Source organism: Heterocephalus glaber, unplaced genomic scaffold, assembly GCF_053883595.1.
Source record: "Heterocephalus glaber isolate CG9 unplaced genomic scaffold, H.glaber_assembly_v1.0 deba00001538, whole genome shotgun sequence".
Taxonomy (NCBI): Eukaryota; Metazoa; Chordata; class Mammalia; order Rodentia; family Bathyergidae; genus Heterocephalus; species Heterocephalus glaber.
This window is the reverse complement of record NW_028258333.1, coordinates 28,904,599-28,927,655: the sequence shown is the minus strand read 5'-3', so window position 1 is coordinate 28,927,655 and position 23,057 is coordinate 28,904,599. Positions and strand designations below refer to the sequence as shown.

General features: G+C 35.4%; 1 protein-coding gene across 12 annotated transcripts in view; it reads right to left on the bottom strand.

Annotated features, from left to right (window-relative positions):
* The window catches only part of Ccdc152 (coiled-coil domain containing 152), a 63,903-nt gene that overhangs the window by 23,889 nt on the left and 16,957 nt on the right, over positions 1-23,057 (bottom strand). For 3 of the 12 annotated variants that reach the window (XM_087189468.1, XM_087189467.1, XM_087189465.1), the window contains 2 exons: positions 9,587-9,717; positions 1,169-1,274 (listed from right to left, as the gene is read on the bottom strand). In XM_087189468.1, coding sequence (XP_087045594.1) covers positions 1,169-1,274; positions 9,587-9,643 — 163 coding nt within the window. In that variant the 5' untranslated portion in view covers positions 9,644-9,717. Of the gene's footprint in view, positions 1-1,168; positions 1,275-3,655; positions 3,750-4,585; positions 5,666-5,690; positions 5,976-9,586; positions 9,718-10,122; positions 11,201-23,057 lie in introns of those variants that run through there. The other 9 variants (XM_087189464.1, XM_087189466.1, XM_087189463.1 and 6 more) reach the window with 8 other exon arrangements.

Below are 23,057 nucleotides of genomic sequence, written 5' to 3'. Positions count from 1 at the left end.
AAGAAAATTTGTGTGATGTCTATCTCTCGATTAGACTGGTGTTGTAGATTATGGGGCGAAAGGCCATAGAGGTAAAGTATCATTTTCATTATATTATATTAAGGGTACATAACACCAACACGATTCCTCTTTTGACGCTGATCTTGATCATGTAGCTGCAGTAATATTTGTCTGGTTTCCCTACTGTGTAGCTACTTTCCCCTAGCCTCACCCTTTGTCTCTTTTCTCCTATTTGTTTATTAATTCATTTACATATAGGTATCAGAATGGATTTGTAGATTTTTACTTTCTACTTTGGGTTATAATTCAACACTACTTTTTTTGTTACTCAACTTGTTCCAGGTTTGCATACTTGCTCCAGGTTTGCATACTGAAAGCTCTTTCAATTGACTTCTTTGCCCCCTTTGACATACTGTCATTATTGTTGGTTTGTGTTTTCTTTTGAGGCTCTTTCTTTCTTTCTTTCTTTCTCTCTCTCTCTCACTTTCTCTCTCTCTCTCTTTCTTTCTCTCTCTCTCTCTCTCTCTCTCTCTCTTTCTTTTTCTCGGTACTGGAGATCAAACTCAGGACCTTGTGCTTCCAAGTCAGGCACAGCGCCACTGAACGAAATCCCCAGCCTTACTTTCTTACTTTTTAGCACTAGTGATGCTTCAAGTTTATATATATTTCTTGCCCCAGTCCTAGAATCATCCAGTTCTTTTTAATAAAGTTTGGTATTAGACACCAAGATTTGGGCACTAGGTATCTCACTGATACTGGGGTATTGCTACTTCTACGCCCTCTAGTTGTCTTAGCAAGAAAATGTATGTGTAAAACCTTCAATTTTAGTCCTAAAATTATCAACTAATCTTACTTTTATTTTCATATAGAAGGGAATTTAATCTTTCCCACTATAGTTTTATAGGCTTATGTTTTGAAATTTGCCATTTCTTAGATGACTAACCTCAGACAGATTATTTAACTTCTTTTATTTTGTTTCCCCTACTGAAGTTGGGTAAAAATACCAGTCTTATTCTTTTAGAGTAATACTAAGGATAAAACGAGATGATAGACTGAAAAGTTCTATGTGAATTTAAAACATTTGACAAATGCACGGCACAATATTAGTTAATTTACTAAAAACTACTCTCCTTAGAATTAGTATTTCTTCAGGAAGCAAAGAACTAACCTTTTTTAATTGAGGCTTCTTTTGTTTGCACTACTTTTAATAAAGAGGTACACTTTTCCAACTGAATTTCCAGTATGTTATTCTTTCCACTGGTTTCTATCATTTTCTGTAGAAGAAATAAAATATATATCAACACCAAATCAATGCTGCTATTTTATTTCTTTTACTGAGGATATGAAGACCAATGAGAATATAAATCACTTAACACATGAAAATCTAATAGTTATATCTAGCATGTAATTTTAAATAAACTAACTTTCTTATTTACTTTTGATTTTAAACTAAGGCTGGGAATGCAGGTCAGTGGTAGAGAGCTTGCCTAGCATGCATGAAGTCTTGGGTCTATTTCCCAGCACTGAAAAGAAAGAATATGGTAAAATATTAAAACAGACTAACAATTATAGATGAAAAGCAAAAATATGATCTAGCAAGCTAAAAAAAAGCCACTTTCTTCCAACTATTCAGGCTTTACTCTCATAGTTACTGATTCCTGGCTAGATGGTGTGGTACATGCCTGTAGTTCCAGCTACTCAGGTGGTTGAGGCAGGACAATTCTTGAGCCCAGTAGTTTGTGGCCACCTGGGCAACATAGTAAGACCCTCTCTCAGAAAACCAAACCAAACCAAACCAAAAACCAAAACCCAAAAAAACACACACACACACACACACACACACACGCGCGCACACATGCACACAAACCACCTAGGCAACATAGTAAGACCCTGTCTCAGAAAACAAAACCAAACCAAAAAGCAAAAAACAAAAAACCACAACACACAAACCAAAAAAACATAATTCCTATGTATGCTCCCAAAATAATTAATTCCTTAAGTATGCTCCCAAACTACTTTATGATTATATGATTACAGTAAAGGATCATATTTACTGTATCCCGCATTTTGGCTGTCCATTTAGCACTATTACCTGGGAGATGGTATCATATAAGCAACATATATATCTACATCATTCTTTTTTTTTTTTTGTACCGGGATCAAACTCAGGACCTTGCACTTGTGAGGCAGGCATGGTGCCACTGAGCTAAATCCCCAGCCCTACATCCGTCATTTTAACAGCAGTATCAAGTTTAATTTTTGAATATGTTGTAATTTACTTAACTAGTTCCCTATTGGACAGAATTTGTTTTATTTGTATTGTTTTTGCTATCACAGACAAGGAATAAACATTCTTCAACATGTCTCGGTATATACGTCAGCAGGTACTGTTCAAGTAAATTTAAAAATTAACAATTCATGACTAATCTTGAATTATCCATACCTCTATCCACTTCTCCAATCTCACCACTTCTGGTTTCATCTCAAGGCAACTGACAGATTATTTCATCTTTTAAGTATTACCACCTATATGATTCTCTAAGACATCAGACTCAAAATATGATCATGAGGTCATATCAAAAAATGAGCGATTAGAGGACCATCATGAGTTTGAGGCCAGCCTGAACTATATAGTGAAACGCTGCCTCAAAAAAAAAATTAAGAACAAGATAGATATTTCCAAATTAATTCTCATAAAACCTAGTATTTATTCATCAACAGTGCATCTCATTTCTTCCTCTTACTTAAGAAAATCCGGGCTGAGGATTTAGCTCAGTGGTTTCAGAGCCTGTTTCGAAAGTGCAAGGTCCCAAGTTCATTCCTTGGTACCAAAAAAAAAAAAAAAAAAAAGAAAATCCCTTAGTTAGGAAAACTCAAGATCATAGTTCTAAAAAAGCTCTTGATGTTAGCCCCAAAATCTATCATTATGAAAATTCTTTAATCATGTCAATTTGAATAGAAAGGAACAGTAAGAATAGGAGTACATAGGCAGTTCTTACTTCTCTTACACTCCTATATCATTAATGCACTCCTCAAATCTTTTTTTTTTTGGTACCAGGGGTCAAACTCAGGACCTTGCACTTGAGAGGCAGGCATCACACCACTGAGCTAAATCCCTGGCCTCAAATCTTTAATTTATTCACCTACATTTTTTTCAAACACCTATTCCTATTCCTCTCTCTGGCAGAGGAGGGGGAAAAAACCCAACATATTACATACTTAGGGGTTTGGTCTACTATTTGTCCAGAGTCAGGAAGAGGGATGTCAAATAGTTTCTGGCAAAAAAGAAGAAAAAGGGAATAGATAGAATAGGGGGAAAAAGTTGTAATGGCAGGAGATTGAAAGATTAGTCTACTTTAATTTGTATTAAAATGAGTTCTAACACACTGGGCATTTAAATATTTTCCCTTTAACTCTGACCAAAGTACAACAATTGTTTGATCCCCTCCCCTACAAACATTTTGATGTGTTAGTGCAAACGAGTAAAAAATCAGATACATTTTAAATACAGACTTTAAAAATGAGACAGAACTTAGCAAAATATAATTTCATTATCTGTACCTTGCTTATTTTTTGTATTTTTCTTCTCAACTTCTTCCACTGGTAAAATGTTCCATTTTTTAATATACTATAACCATTTGCTATCTTTACATACCTTTTCTATCTGTGAAAAATCCTTTATAAGTTTGTCAATATTCATACTGCTAATCTTTTTTGTACATCCTTCGCTACTTTGATCCATGCTTGAACTAGCGAAAAATAGATAATGTTATGTAAATAACAAAAATCTAAAGCATCACAATAGTGGTCATAACTCAAACACTAATGTTCTACTTACACAGCACATAACTTGAGCTCTATTTTGCTTAAAATTTTTGTTACACCAGGTATTAACAAAGGTCAAATGCATTAAGACTTCTCCACTCCCACCCAGCCAAGTTTTCTCTAAACAAAATTAGTGCAATGATATGCACATAGATAGATATTATTTGTCCATGTTATAAAATCTAATCATGACAAGGTCTAACACTCATTTCTTTGCCATCTGCATGGTTGAACTTAAAATCTGATGCATTATTAAATCTGAGACATGACTTCTACATTTAAGTATTGCCAAAATAAGAACCAAGGTGCATCATGTAAAGGTACAAGTTCCCAATGAGAAATGTAAATGTGTTGTATAGCTAAAATGTACCAATAAAAGAATTAAAAAAAAATTGGCTAAAGCAAAAAAAAGTATTGCCAATTTAAGAAGGTAAACATATTTGTTTAAGTGTGCCACAAATATTTTCTGCTTAGGTTTCATATTTTGTTTGGTACATGTTTGGTAAATAAAAGACATACAGAAATTAATGTGCTTAAAATGATCTCTATGTATTTCTCTATGTACTTCTATTCTCTTGTAGTTCTGAGCAAGATTAACCTTTGGGAACAGCCAGCTGACTTGAAGTGAAGAATAAGAATTTTAGTTATGTATTTTCAATTTACTGAATTATTATCTTGTGTATCAGCATACAGGAAAGTCCCCTAAATAATTAAAACTTGATCCTTATGGCAGAAAAATAAAATAATTGTAACTGCTTACCTTGATAAATACAGTAAAATTCTTTGGGGAGCAAAATTAAAAATCATCACTATTCAATGTTACTGTTATTATCTAACAGAACTATAATCTGAAAAATCCCTCCAACCCAACTTTTTTTCTATTTAGTCCCTAACATTTTAAATAATAGGTTTTTGTTTTTGTATTTTGCTAGAGGTTTGTCTCTAAACCTGGCTCCTGAACTAAATGTATTTTAATTTGAACTTGATTTTTTCCCGACTATTTCTTCCTATAGGACTCATATTTTTTCCCTTATAAAACCATTATTAAAAGTTGAGGTTGTAGCTCAGTGGCAGAGCAGTTTGCCAAGCAAGACTAAGGCCCAGGGTCAGTACCCTAGCCCCACAAAAACAAACAAACAAAATCCGTCACTAATATTCCATTCTCAGCCTGGTGGGTGTGGTGGCGCAAGCTTGTAATATCAGCATTCTGGGAAGTTGAGGCAAAAGGACTGCAAGGCTAGCCCGGGGGACTTAGAGAGACCTTATCTCAAAATAAAAAATTAAAAGGGCTGTGAGAGCCCTGGGCTCAATTCCAGAGTACTGGGGGAGAGTATATTCCATTTGCTATCATTCCATGTTATTCCTTTTGTTACCCTAGCCGAACCAGCCAATTAATTTTTATGCGTCTTAATTGAGCCCTCCTCCAATTTTCTATGGCCAGACCCTTTCAGGGGATATAGTTTTGCTCAGTAAACCAGAGGACAAGCTGGTGATTCAGTGCTTGTTATATTCTTTCCTGAGCAGCAGGGATTGATTTTTGATTTCCAAGGCCCAGCTTCAACTATGCCCACAGGTAAGCGATAGTCTCACTTCCTTCTTTGGCCTCAGGCCTGCTGGCTTGAGGTCCGGGCCTTCTCCCCTCCCAGATCCCAGCAGTCAGGTCCCTGCGGTGCAGCACGAGGAGACAGTCTCCAGTCACCTCCTCTCTTCGCATCCTCTCCTCACCACCTCCCACAAGTTCTCCAGCCCTAAGCCTGGGGCTCCGGCCTCTCCCCACCGCATCCTGGTGTCCATCGGGGCCTAAGTTTAATTCAGAGGTGGGGACCGAGGACCTGCAACTATTAGACAATTAGCTGGGATAAAACCTTATAGGGATGAAGGACACTGTGAAGACGTATGCAGGAAGGAATATCCTCGAAAAAATCGAGAATTTCGAGTCATCCACGAAGAGTTCAGAACGTACTTGCTGTTCTTCCTGGTTCCTCAAAGTCTCCCCCGCCTCAATTTAGCAGTCCGGTCCGGTCCGCCTCTGATTATTGTCCCTCCGTGGGAGGCAGTTTCTCGGAAAAATGTGCCCGCGCTTCTCCTGACCGGGTCTGTGTCCTGTCCTGGCATTCCCACCACCAGACTTCCTGTCCTCCCCAACTTGGCCCTAGCTCTTTTCAGCATCTACTATTTCATGTGGTTTCCGGAACGCAGATCAACGTCGAGTGACTTCCAGGTTAGCAAATGTTTCCCGACCAAAGAATAAATCACAGTAGTTTATTTTGACTTGTAAATCAGCACTATTGAATAAATAATAATCTATATTTGTTTAAAAAGTAGACTTTTAAAGTACCAGAGTCAGTTAATAGGGTTTCTCTAGTCTCTTGCCTCTGTGGCTTAGTAATTAAGGGGATAGGCTCTTGCACATATTCAAGCCCCAACTCTTACATATCAGTATATATATCTTGGGAAAGTTCTGAATTATACTGACCTCAGCTTCTTTATTGTCTAATATAAATTAATAATAATAATGCCTACCTCCTAGAGCTGTTGTGATTATCAAGTGAACTGATGCATTTAGACTGTGCTTAGTGGAGCTCCTTGCTTAAAGGGTTAAAATGTTAATTATTATAATTTTAAATGATGTCCACTAACAGCTTGAAAGTGTATCTACTGCCAGCTTTTAAAAATGAGAGATGTGAGATTTATTTTCATTAATTTGATTTTTCTATGGAAATAAAATTTGGCAAGTAGAAAAATGTAAACTGTAATAGGATACTCCATACCTTATTATTTGAAAGGTAGTGCATAGCACAGAGGCAAGAGAACTGGATCAAAATGGGAAATGTGGGGTATGATCTTTAGCTATTCAAGCAAGGTTCCTTGACAATAGTAACAACACGTAGAAATGACCACCTAAATTAATTTTTATCAAATTAAATGTACCATATGACTAATGCCATGATAGTGTTTGAAACAAGCTGATTTTATGACCCACCTAAAATGCTCCCTTCTTCATGTGTCATTCAGTGATCATATCAATCAGCTGTGGCCATCTTTCTTTACTGTATGGAATATTACATTATTTTGTGGCTATTGTCAAGACTATTTGAATTGAATCTCTCTCTCCTAGTGTATTTATTATTGGCTTGGACCAGGGGAGGGTGTGTGTGTGTGTGTTTGTGTGTGTGTGTGTGTGAGAGTATGTGTGTGTGTGTGTGTCTGTATTTCTCCATGGTGCCTAACATAGGCAGAAAAGGCAGAAATAAATAAACATACCAGAAACAAATCAGTAAAGTTTAGTTTCAGTTTTCTAGTTTAGGATGAATCATAAATTTCTCTTTCAGTTTATAGAGTTAGCATTTAATTTTGAAGGACTGTATGCCATTCAAAAATGTGTGTCAAAGGGGCTGAGGGTTTAGCTCAGTGGTGCTGCCGCCTGCCTCGCAAGCACAAGATCTTGGGTTCGATCCCCAGTACTGAAAAAAAAATCTGTATCAAAGAGAAACTACATGAGCTTCTTATGATTTCATCTTTAAAAAGGGAATATTTTTTACAGTTGTATTCACAGTTTTACTCCTCAAAGACAATAATCATTATGTACTGCAAACATATACTAATAAAAGTGAAAAAAGAGGAACAAATGTAATGTTTGATCAGAAAATATATATTTTCTGATTGATCAAGGATTCATTGAACATTTAATCATAAATGGCCTAGAAAACCATATTAAAGAAACAGATCAGAGTTTTATGCCACATTAACAAAGAAAGTAATATTGGAATCCTTTAAAATACATTGATTTGGAAAAGAAACATTTATGCACACAGACAGCTGAAAATAAAAACAGAAGATATAGATTTATGCCTGTAAGGATGTTGAGATGAGAAGTTTTATTTTTTCTGTTACCAACAACTTCATTTATTAATATATCTTAAAATATTTTAAGTATTTGCAGGGTACCAGCTATTGAAGGTCTCGGAACTAAGAAGACCAAGACAAATAAGGTATTCTAGTTCTGCCTAAGCTTATCATCTCATAGGAGAAAACAGCTGAGGGTTGAAGTATAGCATATGTTATTGTCCGTATTGCTTTGGCATTCGTATCTCACCTCATTACTTTAGTTTCCATTGCCAGTGTGTTATAAAAACAAAACATGATGGCATTGCTCCCATATCATAGCAAGGTATTAGGAAGTGTCTTAACTAATCAATTCAGTCTTCAGATACAGCCATGTTAATCAGCTCAATTCCCTCAATATTCTCTCAATACCTTTTTATATCTGCATATTCAGATTTGCCAATTGCTGAAATTCTAGCTCAATTTCATTTCAATGAATATTTGTTTACATCAATGTTATAAATAGAGGAGAAATCTGCACATGGTGAAATATGTTAGAAATGGAAGTAAAGTCCTGGACAGATTATAAAGCACAATTACACTGGTCTGTAGTTTATGAAGTTATATTCCTGCCAAAAAATTTGGCTTTCACGTCTTGTTGGTCAGAATGAAAAAAGAATATAGTCTCAAGCCCTGAGTTTTCTTTGTGAAAAAGGAAAAATCATAAATTTCTCAGGATTCAGTATTCTCCGATTTAAACTTCTTAGTTTATCACATCAAGATTAATACAGGAAGTACTAAGATAATTTAATATTTAATTTGCTCAATGCAAACGTTAGAGCAAAGTCAGAAATGAGCTTTGTATTTCTTTTCCTAAAAGTGTCTCTGTTTAAAAGGTCAGAGTATATCATTGAAGGCAAGCATAATGAATTGTGGTCTAACTTCCTCCTAGTCAAAGTGTCTTTGGACCAGCAGCACCACCTGCTTCTTTGAACAAAAGTTCAGAATCTCACTCTGCTTTATATCTTCTAAATCAGACTCTGCATTTTAACAATACTTCTGGATGGTCTGTGTGCATATTAATATTTCAAAACTATTAGTCTTCCAAGCATAGAGCTTTTTAGAGGTTTTCATTTTCTTCCTTTGCCTTTTTAATACTCTCAGCATTTACCCATTTACTTAAGAAAGACTTGTTGTACTCCAACCATGTTTGGTAGATCTGTGAGAACACTAGGCATAGCAGAACAGACATGGTCCCTTACTCCACAGGGCTCACAATGTAAGGGGGGAATAGATAATAAATAACCTTTTATGGTTTATATTGAGATGTCCCCTCAAAGCTTCATGTGCTCATAGGTGGAGCTTTGGAAATGGCTGGATCATAGGTGTTTAATACCTAGATTATGGGTGTGATGATTGGATTAGTCCTCTAAGTAGTTTAGCATAGTTTTGGGTATGGATAATGAGAAGGCCTATCCTGGTGTGGATGGCACCAACCAATAGGTTTGTAGCCTGAATGGAATGAAAAAAGGAAAGGAAAGTTCACTGCTTGCTGCTTTCTGCTTTCTCTGCAATGGACTGTTTGTCCGCTGCCATGCTGCCCTGCCTTGGAGCCAGCTGATTATGGACTGAAACCTCGACAAACTGTAAGCTAATATAATTCTTTCCTTCTTTAACTTGTGGGTGTCAAGTATTTTGTCCCAAAAATGAGAAAGTAACTAAGACGTTACCTATAAATATAAATTATAAAATGTGCAAAGAAACAGAAACCTAATGGCTTCAGCAGTTAGGCTGATCTCGATTCAGTTCTCACATCACTGAATCCTTGATTGTCATCACTCCTTACTCTGCTACTTGATCTCTCATCCTCCAACAGACTCAGCTGTGCTTGTCCTTGGGGAGTGTCAGAGTTACAAGACTGAAAGCAGAAGCTTACAGGGCTCTTTAGAGGAAGGAGGAGACTCAGCTGTGATCCACAATCACTTCCACACATTCTGCTGGCCAAAGCAGAGTACAAGGCTGCCAAGATTCAAATCATGAAGAATCAGACTCTGGTGGTAGCAGGAGCTGTAAAGAGAGTAGATACAGGGAAGTAATAATTGTAGCCATTTAAAAAAATTACCAATAACCACCCTTACCTAAGCTTGTCAAAATGAAATGGCTGCAGAATGCATGCCTAAGGGGGGAAAATAGCCTGCTACATGCAATTGTTCAGAGTAAACTAAGTAAAAATTGATAGGCATTTGCCAAGTATTTTTGTATACTAAACATTCAAATTTAGTCATTCATTCAAATAGTAGTTAGTAAAATGAGATATCTTTTGTGGCAACTGTTATCCTTATATAGGGATGTATATATTTTCATATATGCAGTTGTAAATTTAAGCAATATTAAACACAAGTGGGGAAAATGAAGAGACAGATGAGTCTTAATACAGAGCTGATTTGGATATTTCCACCCTTCTTCTCTTACCAAGGAAGTCATTAGCTGTCTTGCCTTAGGATCTTCAGAGAGGATTCCAGTGAAAATGAAAGAAATAAGCAAAAAAAAGAAAAAAACCCTAAGAAATTGAACCTTAATAAATGAATAGGGAGTACAGGACACAGCAAAGTGATTGCAGATATTGAGGATATCATATTCTTCTTGCAAAGAAACCTAATTAGGTAGGAAAGAATCAAGATTTCATTGATCCTCAGTGAAAAGCATGCTGTTTCCTTCACCACTTGATTTTTCACTGCTCAGTCAATACTACCTCAGACAACTGCTTTCGCACAAATACAACCATATCTTTCCACTGTACTCAACTTTGTCCAGCAACCTTAAATTAATCTTAGGGGATCTTTTCTTTCTCTCTCTTGTTTCTATTCCTATGTTACAAAAATAAAATGAGTTATGACTAACAAATGGAGTGTGACCTCACCCATGAAAGGGAAAATATAAAATCAGAAACCAGTACCATAAACTCTGAACCCCTTGGAGTGTCTGTGATTTCCCTTTATCATCCTCACAGGAACGTCCGTCTGCCTCATTCTTTTCTGGTTCAGTGTCCTTCCAAGCATGACATGAAGAATACTTTTAAACTTGTATTTAAATCAAGTCAAATTGAGTACACATTTCAGTTACAGTGAAGTTTAAACAGACTTCTACTGGTGTACCTCACTGTAGGATATGATCGTTTTATTTTTGTTTTGTAGAAAAATGCATGCAGACCAGGAACAAACTTGTGATCCTAGCATTGCAGCAGGATGAGACAAGTGGACCACAAGTTTAAGCCCAGCTTGGATAATTTAGTGACTCAGGAGGTCCTGTTGAGAGAGAAAGTGGGGGGGGGGTGGGGAGGAAGAAGGAGGAGGAAGAGGAGAGAAAGAAAAGAAAAGGACTTGGGATGTTCGTTAGTGAAAGGGCTCTGGTTCAATCCCTCGTGCCCCCCCCAAGAAAACCCCATAAAATAAACAAACGAGACACCCCATACCAACCAGACAGAAAAACAAAAGTGCATTCTGAATACTTACTTAAATTAAAAGTGAAATTCTGGAACAAATTTATTTTATGAGTAAACTGGATTAATTACTTTAGTGAAAATTTTTAGTTAACTGCATAGGATTTAGAAACATTTAAACCACATAGGGTATCTTAACAAAAATTAAAAATTACAAAATGAAATATAAACAATTGCAAAATCAACTCTTCCAATCTCTAAATTTAAGGCTAAATCAAGAAAAGTAGATTTAGCAAAAGTATCGTATGTATATGCATTTGTATTGTTTTTAACCAATGTGGAAAACCAGCCTATGAGTTTATCCCCAACCCAGAGGGTGAACAAGGATTAAAGACAAAATCCTGTGGGTTACCACTTCTGATTATACTCAAAGCCTGGGTGTCTGAGTGCACCTGAGTACAGTTAAGAACACGGCTCTGCTCTCAGGGAGATGCATATAACAGGTCACAGTTATCTAAGAATGACTTAACATAGTCAACCACACATGCACAGCATGGACAAGGTCATGCAGCAGGTGTTTTGTCTTTCCATGTCCTGGTAAGCTGATAAGGCGCTATAACTGTTATGAAAAAAAGAGCACTGTAACCCTTTTAGTAGCTGTTCTGGTGAAGGAATAAAGACATGCAGCTCTTGAGCTCTGGAGCTGCAGCTCCAGCTCTCATGGTCTGATGCTGCCCTGATTCTGACGATTAACTCTCTGCATCTTGTTCTTTATTGGGAAATTGATTAACTCACTCACAAAGGACTATATGGACTAAATGGACACCCTCCAGGTACTTCTGGGGAGGATCGGCCTTGACTGACATGGCGTAGTTAGCAGGACGACTGATATGCATAGTTGGGACAGGATATCTGACAATGGCATATGTGACGGGATAATGTGGCAGACTAATGTACTTCCCCAGCACCTTGGCCTCTGCAATTTCAGCTGTAATTTTCTCCATGTCCACTTCTACCTTCAGACAGTTTCAGCTTCCAAGTGCAGCTTCCAGTTTTCTTTGAAGAACTGGCAAGGACAGGACCTATAGCTTGAGAGCTGCAATCTAGCTGCAGTGACAACTGACCAAGTGTTCAGCACCACACTGTCACTAAAGATTTCACTGATGAGCTGGTAGATTCTCTAGAAATGAGTGATGGCTGCATGGTTTCTTGAAAAGCCATCATAATAACATATATCTATATCTATTTCTAGTTATTTTTTATTCAGAGGAGGGACAGTCCAATGGTTGCGGGAGAACTGAGAAGGAATGCTGGAGGCAATTCTCTGCCCTTACTCTATGGTTTAAATGTTTCTAAATCCTATGCAGTTAACTAAAAATTTTCACTAAAGTAATTAATCCAGTTTACTCATAAAATAAATTTTTCTTCCAGAATTTCACTTTTAAGTAAGTATTTATTATTTATTGTGTAGGGTGACTTTTACTATCACTGACAGAATCACTGCTATTGGCTCAATGGATCTTTTCTTTTCATGCAACTTTAACAAGGAACCTATCCAATGACACTTGCTTTTGCTTCCTTTTGAGGATTTCACAGGAATGTAACATTGCAATGTCATTAAACAGATTCATCGTTCATACTGCTAAAACCTTATTTGGGTGTCCTTTTCTATAAAATTTTGCACTATTTCCCACATTTTACATATTTCCCTAATCTCATTTGAAGTGAGAGATTCGTCCATCTTTTGCTCCTTTTCTACAGATGAGATCTCTGTAACCCCTTGCTATTAGGAAGTGATCACCCACAATCCCTCAGCAAGAGAGAGAATCATTGGATCATTTGAGCTCATGTGACATTTAGCATTACATACTACTTGTATCACAAGAAAATACATTTATCAACCTAAAATTCATTAGAAATGTTCGCTCATCTCGTGGAACACTCACAGAATGTTACAGTCCAAGGTTTTACTGTATATGAAGATATTTTTGTGTTTTTACAATCCCTGGGCAAGTATCTAATCTAGTTATCTACAGATACTAAAATTAGTATTTGTAAACCAGAGATGATAAACATCCCGTAATGCAGAAAACAGACTGAAACTCTGAGTAGTTGTAGGCTTTTTTTCTTTGAAATTAAAAAAATTGTACCACAATGTATGTAGCTGTGTTGTATATGTGCAAACCTCCTTTATTGTTCACCTAACATACATGTGTTCTCAATTTTCAGGCATCCTTCATATTACTCTTCACTAACCCTAAATGTTGTAGTTGTTATTGCCACAAACCCAACTACCCTCAAACTTTGTAAGGCTTACAACACTTTTTAAGTTTAGCTCATATACTCAGTAGATTAGAAAATTGGCCAGGATTAGCTGAGCAATTCTTTGGTTCCTTGTTATGGGACCTTAAATCATTCGGTGGTATTCACCTAGTGTGTGGAGCACCTAAGGTATCACCAAACTTTTCTTCCTTATTTTTTTATTTTGGAAGGGATGGGTCAGTAAATAGGCTCAGCTGGGACTTGTCCAGAGCACCAGTACTTGGCTCCCCAGTCAATGTGTGGTTTCCTCCAAAGCAAGTGTCCTATGATAGCTAGAAGGAAAGTGTATCACCACTTTGACTTTAAAGTCCTATGTGTCACTTCTATCACTCTTGGCTCAAGCAGTCAAAGCCTATCAGACTCAAAGGAAGGAAGCATAGTTTCTACCCCTTAAAGAAAGTAGTATCAAAAAATCTTAAGTATTTTTTAAAAAGCTCTGCAACATTTGCATTCATTAATTAAGTATTAATTGAGCACCTAGTACATGATAAACACTGTTAGGCTTAGGGATGATGAACATGGTAAATAAAACACATGGGAGAGAGACAGGAAAAAAGATAATGTCATAAATACTCACATAATAAAATGGTGGCATATACTATGAAGAGCTTAAGAATAGGAAGAGTGTAGCCAAAATAGGAAAAGAAATAATAGGAATAGAAAAAATAGATGTGATATCTGGGAAAGTTTTGTGGGGGAAGGGTCAGGTGGTCAAGGAACAGAGAAAAGCGTTTTAAGAATGAAACAAAAGAGGAGGCCCAGGTCATGGAGAGAGTTATTATCTGTCTAAAGCTTTTCTCAGCTTGTCCCAAAAGAAATCACAGTGTTTTTGCCATTTGTGCCACAGTGTTTTTTCATTTGTTTTTTAACTCTATGTAACGAGTGTTGACCTAGCCATGGTCAGTTTTAGCACATCGTCAGTGATACATGCATCAGTGATGCATGACCCTTTCCTCTTTTATTTTTATATTATTTTATGATTTCCCCTCTTTATCTTCCTGTGTCCATTTCCAATTTTCTACCAATGACTGCTATTCTAAATAGCAGTGCTCACTATATGTCATTGATAAAGTATGTGTAATAGTCAGAATTTTTGCAGGGAAAGAGAATGAGAGGATACATAATCATGTGTCAGTTAATGATGGGGATACATTCTGAGAAATGCATCATTACACCATTTTGTTGTGCAAACATCGTAGAGTGTACTTACCCAAAATAAGACACACAGGTTGTCACTAGGAGATAAAATCCTAAGGGACCACCACTGTTTATGCAGTCTGTTGCTGACTGAAATGATATTGTGTGTCACATGAGTGTATATACATATATAAGAAGAGATTTACTAAGGGATTTCTCTCACATGACTAGGAAGGCTGAGAGGTCCCAGCTGTCTGGAAGCTGGAGAGTCTGGAAAGTCAGTGGTGTAGTGTAGCCCACCTCTAAAGGTCCAAAAACCAGGGGGAGCTGATGGTATAATTTCCAGTCCAAAGTTCAGAGAACTAGGAGTTCAATATCTGAGGACAGGAGAAGATGGTGTCCTTACTCCAGGAGGAGGATTAGGGGCCAGCGGGGGTGGTGGTGGTGGTGGAAAATATTCCTACCCACCAGAGATAACCATTATTAACATCTGATGTATGTACCATAAATAGTCTATATACCACACTCACATGTATGTGAATATATTCATGTGTATGTATTCCATAAAATTTGGCTTAGGATGACTATATTACTTCATATGTTCCTTTTATCTCATTATGAGAATTACCTTTATGTTATTAAATATTTAAAAATATGAGGGCTAGATGTATAACTCAGTAGTAGAGTGTTTGCTTAGTATGTCTAAGGTTCTGGGTTTGATCTCAAGTTCTATAAAAATATGAATTTTAATGTTTGCTTTGCATTCTATTTTATAGATTCATCAAAATATATCTAATTAATGTTGAGTGAGAGTAGTTTTTTAGGAAGATAGGGCATTATTGATATACAAAAACTGATATACAAAACTGATACGCAAAAACTGATATACAAAAAAACCTGCATATAATCCATATAATTTAATGAGTTTGAATATGTGCATATGTATATCCATAAAACTAGCACTACAATCAAGATAATTAGCATATTCATTACCTCTAAAAGTTTCTTGGTTTTTGTTTTGTTTTGCTTTGTTGTTGCTTTTGTAGGCAGGGGGTGGAACCCCTGAGCTAAATCCTAGGCCTGTTGTTGTTCTTTTGTAAGAACACAACATGAGATGCTCTCTCTTAACAAATTTTTTGGTGCATAATACTGTGTGGCTAACTACAGGGACTACGTTCTACAGCAGATCTCTAGTAACTATCTTGTATAGGGCTAAAAATGTTCTAACTATTCACAACTACATGTGGCAATCCTTTAAGTATGCATTTTTTGTACATATCTCTGATTAGTCCTATAGTTAAATTCTTAAATATGCAATTACCAGGTAAAGTTTATGAATGATGTCAAGGCTCATGATATGTGTTGGCAGAGGTACTAGAAAATTTGCATTGGCTTTGCTCTTGGATCAGCCACTAGATATTGTCATAAATGACAGTAATTTATCAAATTTCTGAGATATATGTTATCAGTAGGCACTTATTGCTAGATGTTATGGGTAGCACAATTTGAGTTGAAATTCAGAGAATGTCCCTGATGCTTTATGATACATCAGAAAAGTAGGTTAAGATGTTTAGTAATGTTCAACAGAAGGTATAATCACCATTCCAGTTCCTGAGCATTCTAGGTAATCAAGAGTTCATCTGCCTCCTCAAACTTTTACATTAAGATTGAAAGCATCTAGGAACTGGTGTTCCATTAACCACAAGCATCTGGAGTCAAATATCAGCAAAAAGAATAAAAGTAACAAAATATCTCTGGTGCTGAAGAAGAAACAAAGCAGTGAACAGTTATGAAAACAGTCCAGGAGAACCAGATCTATCTTTCTCTAAGATTACATTCCATATACTGTGAACAGTAATTGCCTGATCAAAAGGAACCTAGTGGTCTGACTCTATCTCCGAGTTTAGGCTTTCTCTCTGAAAGTCAAGGCTGCGGTAAAATCTTCAGGAAAAAAGACACATTGAGGAATAAATGCGAAGTAGAGGGAAGAAACCTGAAGACTATATAGATGATACTGGCTGCAGGAAGATAGTAGAGAAAGAAGGAATACAAATGTAGCAGCCCTGTTGGTAGTAAGCAGTGAAAACACTGAGGAGGAAAGGAGGGACAGGAGATGATGTTCAAGTTAAACTGATTTGTCCTTTCTAAAGGCAGGACAGGGTAGGACTGGAGGGTCAAAAAGGCCCTGGGGACAATTTTTAATTGAATGAAGAAATAGGATTTATTTAATTTTCCAGTCATAATCACATTGTCAGGACATTCAGTTGCTATCACAGCACCATTTTTATCTTTTCTCAAAAATAGGTGGAATTTGCTTTCCTGGGGGACCACAAGTCTAACTAGGATTTGTTATATTTACTCTCACATTTTCTTAGATGATTTTTGTTGATTTCCTCAAGGTTTTTTTCTGTTTCTGTATTAATAGCCCCTCTTCATTCTTTGTCAGAATTAAAGCTAAATAGCAATTCTCTGAATCTTTCCTAAATTTTAAAATATAAAGCTACTTGCAGGACACAAAAATTTATGAGACATTTCCTTCTGTTTTTAACTCCTAGTGTCACTTTTTACTACTTTGTCTGTGAGTCTGATTTGAATCACTTACAAGAAAGAATTGTACATAACTTCTCTGTGGTTGTTTTCTAGAATTCTCCTGCTCTTATATCACTTCTGTTTTCTTTCTGTTTTATTCTTTCTTTCCTGCAATCTATGGTGTGCAGAGGATGAAAGGATACAGATCACAAACATGCTCTCCAGATTTCATATTTTGAGTTACATTTCATCATGTGTTAGTGACATCTGTGAAATAATATTGAACTTCATCTGTCTAACCATGCACTTGACTACTCTTACAAGCCTTAGCTATATGTGAGGTTTTCAAAGTGGTTTCTGATAGGATGCACATGGTAGATTGTTTGTCCAGCCCTCCTTCTCTGGCCACTGCTTTTTTTGGGGGGTGACAAGACTGGGAAACTGCAGGTACTTGAAAAAATGTGATTTTTTTTTCCCCAGTCTCAGCCACAGTTAATGGAAAAAGTTGGGTTGGTCAGCCTCGGTAGTATGGGCATATGAAAGATGTAGTCTTCAGATTGCTTGTGATGTTGCTTCAGATGGCTTGGTTCTTGGGAGCTGTGCTGAGTTGAGCATCTTTTATTTACTGTATATATGCCATGTATATCATCATATAATATCATATACATACAGAAAAAAACAGGAGACAAAAAGGACAAATGGAAGGAGCACAGGTCAGAAAGCAAAAATGTAGTCCATGTAGCTATGAGACTTTGATTTTAGCACCTTCCTAAAGTCTAGCTATCTTCCTGACTTTGAATTGTATATGGGACCCCCCTATAGCGTTGTTTGCTTCTGTTATTGAAAACTAAGAGCAATACATAATTTATTGCCTTTCTTATATCAGTAAGGCAATTTATGTTTCTAGCAATTCAGCATTAAATATACAAGAAACTCCACAATTGTGGTGAGAAATTTTAACCAACTTCACTCAGACTGATCAAATAAACAAACATCAAGTATCAAAAGAATTTTAATAAGACCATTAGTAATCTTGTTTTAATAGTTAATATTTTAAATTTATACCTAAAAATAAATAATGCACATTTTGAAATATCCAAATACTATTTTAAAATTTGATCATATATTTGAATATAAAGTAAATCTCAATAAGTTCCAAAAATTTGATGTTGTGACCAATTTTCCCTAATGATAATGTCATATAGTTAGTTATGAATAATAAAAATTTATGCAATCCCTGGACCAAATAAAAAAGTTAACTTAAAATAGCTTCCATGACATGAAACTTTAATAAAAACAACATGTATAGTACTATAATTCAGCAAAATAAAAATTCAAAGGAAAAATTTAGGTTATATAAACATTTTTGAAAAGTAAAATACTGCATATGAATGTAGGACCAAAACCCATAGAAAAGGAAAGATTTTTGTTATTTTATTAAACAAAAATTGAAAATAAGTCAACCAAGCGTTCAAGAGACATTTCAGTCAAGAAGCTTGAAAAAAATAAACACAATAACTAAGAGGAAAACAGAAATAAGAGCAAAGACAAATTGTTAGTCAACAAAAACAAAACTATTAGAAAATTAATAAAACCTAAATAAAATTTCAGAATGATCAATCAAAATAGACACATATCTGACAGGTTCAACCAAGAAAAAAGAGAAGGAATACAAATACCCATAGAGTAGATGGGAAAGTGTATATAATCAAAGTTATACTTGATAAAAATTGATGAAAATTTAAAGTAGACAGACTTCTAAAAATATATGTTAAAACATTTTTAAAAGGATAAAATATAAACAAGTGGCATTGACTCAAGAAGCAGCTGTATATTACAGTAATTCAACAAAGTACAAGAAATTGAAAAATTCATTACCAATTTATTTCTGTTAATGTATTAGGTCAAGGTCTATCAAAACTTTAAAGAAATTCTTTGTTATTTACATTTTTCCAGAGGCTAAACATCACATTTCTCAATTTATTTTATTTAACAGCATTATTTTAGTAATACAATACTAAGATATAGACTATTTTGTTTAGAAGAAAAAGAATGAAGATATATATGTTTTGCTTATTCCGCCAGTTAAATGAACATGCACACACACTCACCAGATCTCTTATATTGTTATAATACTCATCAGATTTACATTTTAAAAACAGTATGTATTTTTTAGTAACTTAATTAATAGTGGTTAATATTTCAAATTAATAATTCACTTCCAAATTATCTTTCTATATACATTCACATTTAATTATTGTTATTTATGTTCTAGTTAAAATTTTTTTAGTTTCTGTATGAACAAGTCCATGTAGTTTAAATGTGGAAAGAACGTAGAATGTGTGGTAAAGAAATGTAAATTTTAGTGCAACATATTCTACTTATGTGGCTCTAGGCAAGTTAAGCTTTCTGTCTCAAAATAGCTATAGACAATACTTCTTTTACCTACCTTATAAATAAGTAGAGAATAAACTTTATGTGAAAATACTTAAGATTAGTAAACAAATGCAAGTTAATATTCATGTGTAAGGAGTTATATTATTTTTGCCTTTATTCAGCTCTCATTTAAATAATATCAAAATAAAGGTCATCTATTTTCAGGACTATAAAATTCAGTAATAATATCAGGTGATTAAAATATTAAAGCTAGTTCCATTCTGTTCTTTCCTTTCCCCTACCCCTCCAAGGAAAGAAAGGAATGGAATTAATATGAGAAAATGAAAAAAATGGAAACAAAGTCTGTAAATAAGGAGGGATGGAGGGGGTGAAGGGTGAGCAGGGGAATGGGGAAAAAATTAGAACCAAGAGAGATTATGTAAAGGTGCAAATTTCCAATGATGAATGTCATTATATTGTATACCTAAAATGTACCAATAAAATTAATTTTAAAAATATTAAAGCTAGTGATTGATGAAATTTATTATTTCATTATAAGAAATTATTATAAATAGAAACAAAGTCTTTGTAAATAGAGAGAGGTGGACAGGTTGAATGGAGGGAAGGGGAATGGGGAAAAAATAAGAACCAAGATATATTATATAAAGGTACAAACTCCCAATAATGAATGTTAGCATATTGTATACCTAAAATGTACCAATAAAATTAATGGAAAAAATGTAAAATAAGAAAATACTCCTATTTACTGTATATTCCTATCTACTGCTTCAGGTACTCAGAGGTACTCAGAGATACAAATTGTTCAGAGATATGTCCAAGATATGTCTATCATTCCATTTGCAAGAATAATCTTGACATTTTCATCTGTGATTGCATCTAACCTCTCAAATATGTACTCTTCAAAGATGACAAGTAGACCACCCCACTTCTTTGCTATGCACCCAAACCATTAAATATATTTAGGATTACTTTCTACTCCTTATTTAACTTTTTCTTCAATTTCATTTATCACTATGTTGATTTTGTGAGTTATAATTTATTCTGAAACACTTTCCTCTTGTCAGATTAAACAGTGAATAGTATTTGATAGAAATAAAATAGTAGAATACATGGTAGGTGAAAAACTCAGTGGTAAATTAAAACACACAAATTAATATTATTTTAAAGCAAAGAATTAACTTTTGGAAGTTAATCAGGAAAAAATACATTTTTTCATGTACTTCAATCAGCTAAAATTGAACAGATGTAACTACAAGAAACAGGTCTGGAAGATTCTTTGGCTACACCACCAGTGATAACCCAAATTTGGCAAGAGGCTACTCTTTTGCACATCTTGATCCTACTAATATTTGCTCCTCCAACATGAATTCTTGCTGTAAGTCTCAAGAAATTCAACTCAGAATGTAATAAACTACTTTTTTGTTTGTTTGTTTGAGACAGGGTCTTGCTAGGTATTTCAGATTGCCCTTGAACTCACCATGCAGCCCAGGCAAACTCATGGCAAACTCTGCCTCAGCCTCCCAAGTTCTGGGATTACAGGCATGTGCCACCACGTCTGGCACAACATGAAATAAATTTAAGAGCAGCTGGGTATAGATGTCTGTTTAAACCTAAATTCAATGGGTAAAATGAAGAAGAATAAGAAGAAAGAAGGGGAAGAAGAGGAGGAAAAAGAGAAGGAAGAGAAGAAGAAAAATGAAAATCTAGAAAAATAAATTATTGAGGAGAGACTCTTATTTATATGTTTATTTATTTAGTTTTATTTGATGTCAAACCAAGCCATTTTCTCATCTACAGGGCTGCTCTCAGCATTTCTTTTTGTGACGTTTGATCCCCACATCCCTATATCAACACAAAGCTTTCCTTTTTTATTCTTGGATTTTGTGAGATCCATCATGACTTTGTAGCTCAAATTTTCTTTTCCCTTCATCTAATTTTTGGTTTCTGTTCCTTGTGATAAGAGTTTTATCTAAGATGAAGGAGTAATGAATATATAAGAAGGATGTAAAATATATATGAAGAGATTAAATAGTAACTCATAATGTCAAGAATCAGAACAGAAACAAACAACCACAACAAAACAGTCTCAGGATTAAGTGTGTGTTAAGAAAAGGACCTTTGTCATCTTCTTGTTCCACCTTATTTTGTGTTATTCTTTAGCTCAGATGGAGTGACTAAGAACATAAAGCTGATTTTAGGGTTCCAGAGATCTAGAGTATGTTACATTATACCTTCAAAAGTATAACATTAGCCATTGTGAATTGTGGGCAATAAAAATAATTGATACCATTCTTTAAATTTTGGAGATAGCATTTGAATATGCTGCTCTGAAATATTTATTTAGTAACCCATCAGACCATTAGATTTAATTGAGCGCAGAGAAAAAGCAAGTTGAGAATGTAATACGAGCTGCCTTTTCATTGAGCTGTGAACCAACAGCTCAAAATTCAGATTCAGCAATACTAAAATTTTTGTGGTAACATCTGTAAGGAGTTGTTGGAAAACTTTAGTAAGAGAATTGCAGTGCAGTCCTGTAGAGTTTTGGAGTAAATTGTGTCTTCTTTGGCAAATACAACTATTCTTTGAAAAACTGTTCCTGGCAGAGTCCGAATGCCTGGCCATAGGACATCAAGAAACCATGAAACAAAGTTGACAATCATGAACTATGTATTCACTATCCCATAACACCACAGCTTGAGGGCATGCAGCAGCAATCCAGTCTCAAGAAGAAATGAGATAACAGATATTAGATTAGAGGAGACATAGAATGAACAGACAGCATTAACAGGTAACAGATTTATTTCTTCCTCTTCCTCAGTCTACATTTATAGCCTCATGGGGAGTTTCTTATAATGAGTTGAGAAAGAAGGGAAAAATTCAGGTCTGGCACAAATGATTTTACATGACATATAGCATCAGCCTCATTACAATCACAATGAAGAGTGTGACAGAAAGTCAAAGGTGAAGGAAAATCCTTTCAGTGGGCAGGAATATGAACAATACATTTGGGTTTTTTTTATACCTCCTACCAAGGCTGCTTCAAATGCTCCAGGCAGATTGTTTCTCTTTTTGTGCTCTCACAGCATCCTGTATTTAGTACTATTATTCATTTATTGCTGTACTAAAGCAAGACTTAAAGAAAACAAATTTTTCCCAGCCTTGGGAAGTCCTCTTCCTTTGAATCCCCCCCTTCTCCTGTAGCTGTAATTTCTTGTTCTAGGACAGATAAAATTGGCGGGTATGATCTGTAAACAAAGTTTATGACACTCTGTTCTCACATGATTCATAAGGTTATGTCTTTTTTCAAGGCTAAGTTACAAAGCTATAACCATGTGATTAATTGCTTTTAATTACTTTGTCTTAACCTTACTCCCCCCACCCAGTTTCTGACCACTAGAAAGACCACCCTCCTTTGACCAAATGTATAAAACTGGAACCTTTCCTTTGTTCTGGGCTCAACCTTTGGACAAGAGTCTGCTGGGCTGGCATTTACCTAAAATAAACAACCTCTTGTATCATTTGTTGGTCTTTCCTGTCTCTTAAAACCCCACAATATTTCCTGGTGACCATGAAGAAACTGGAG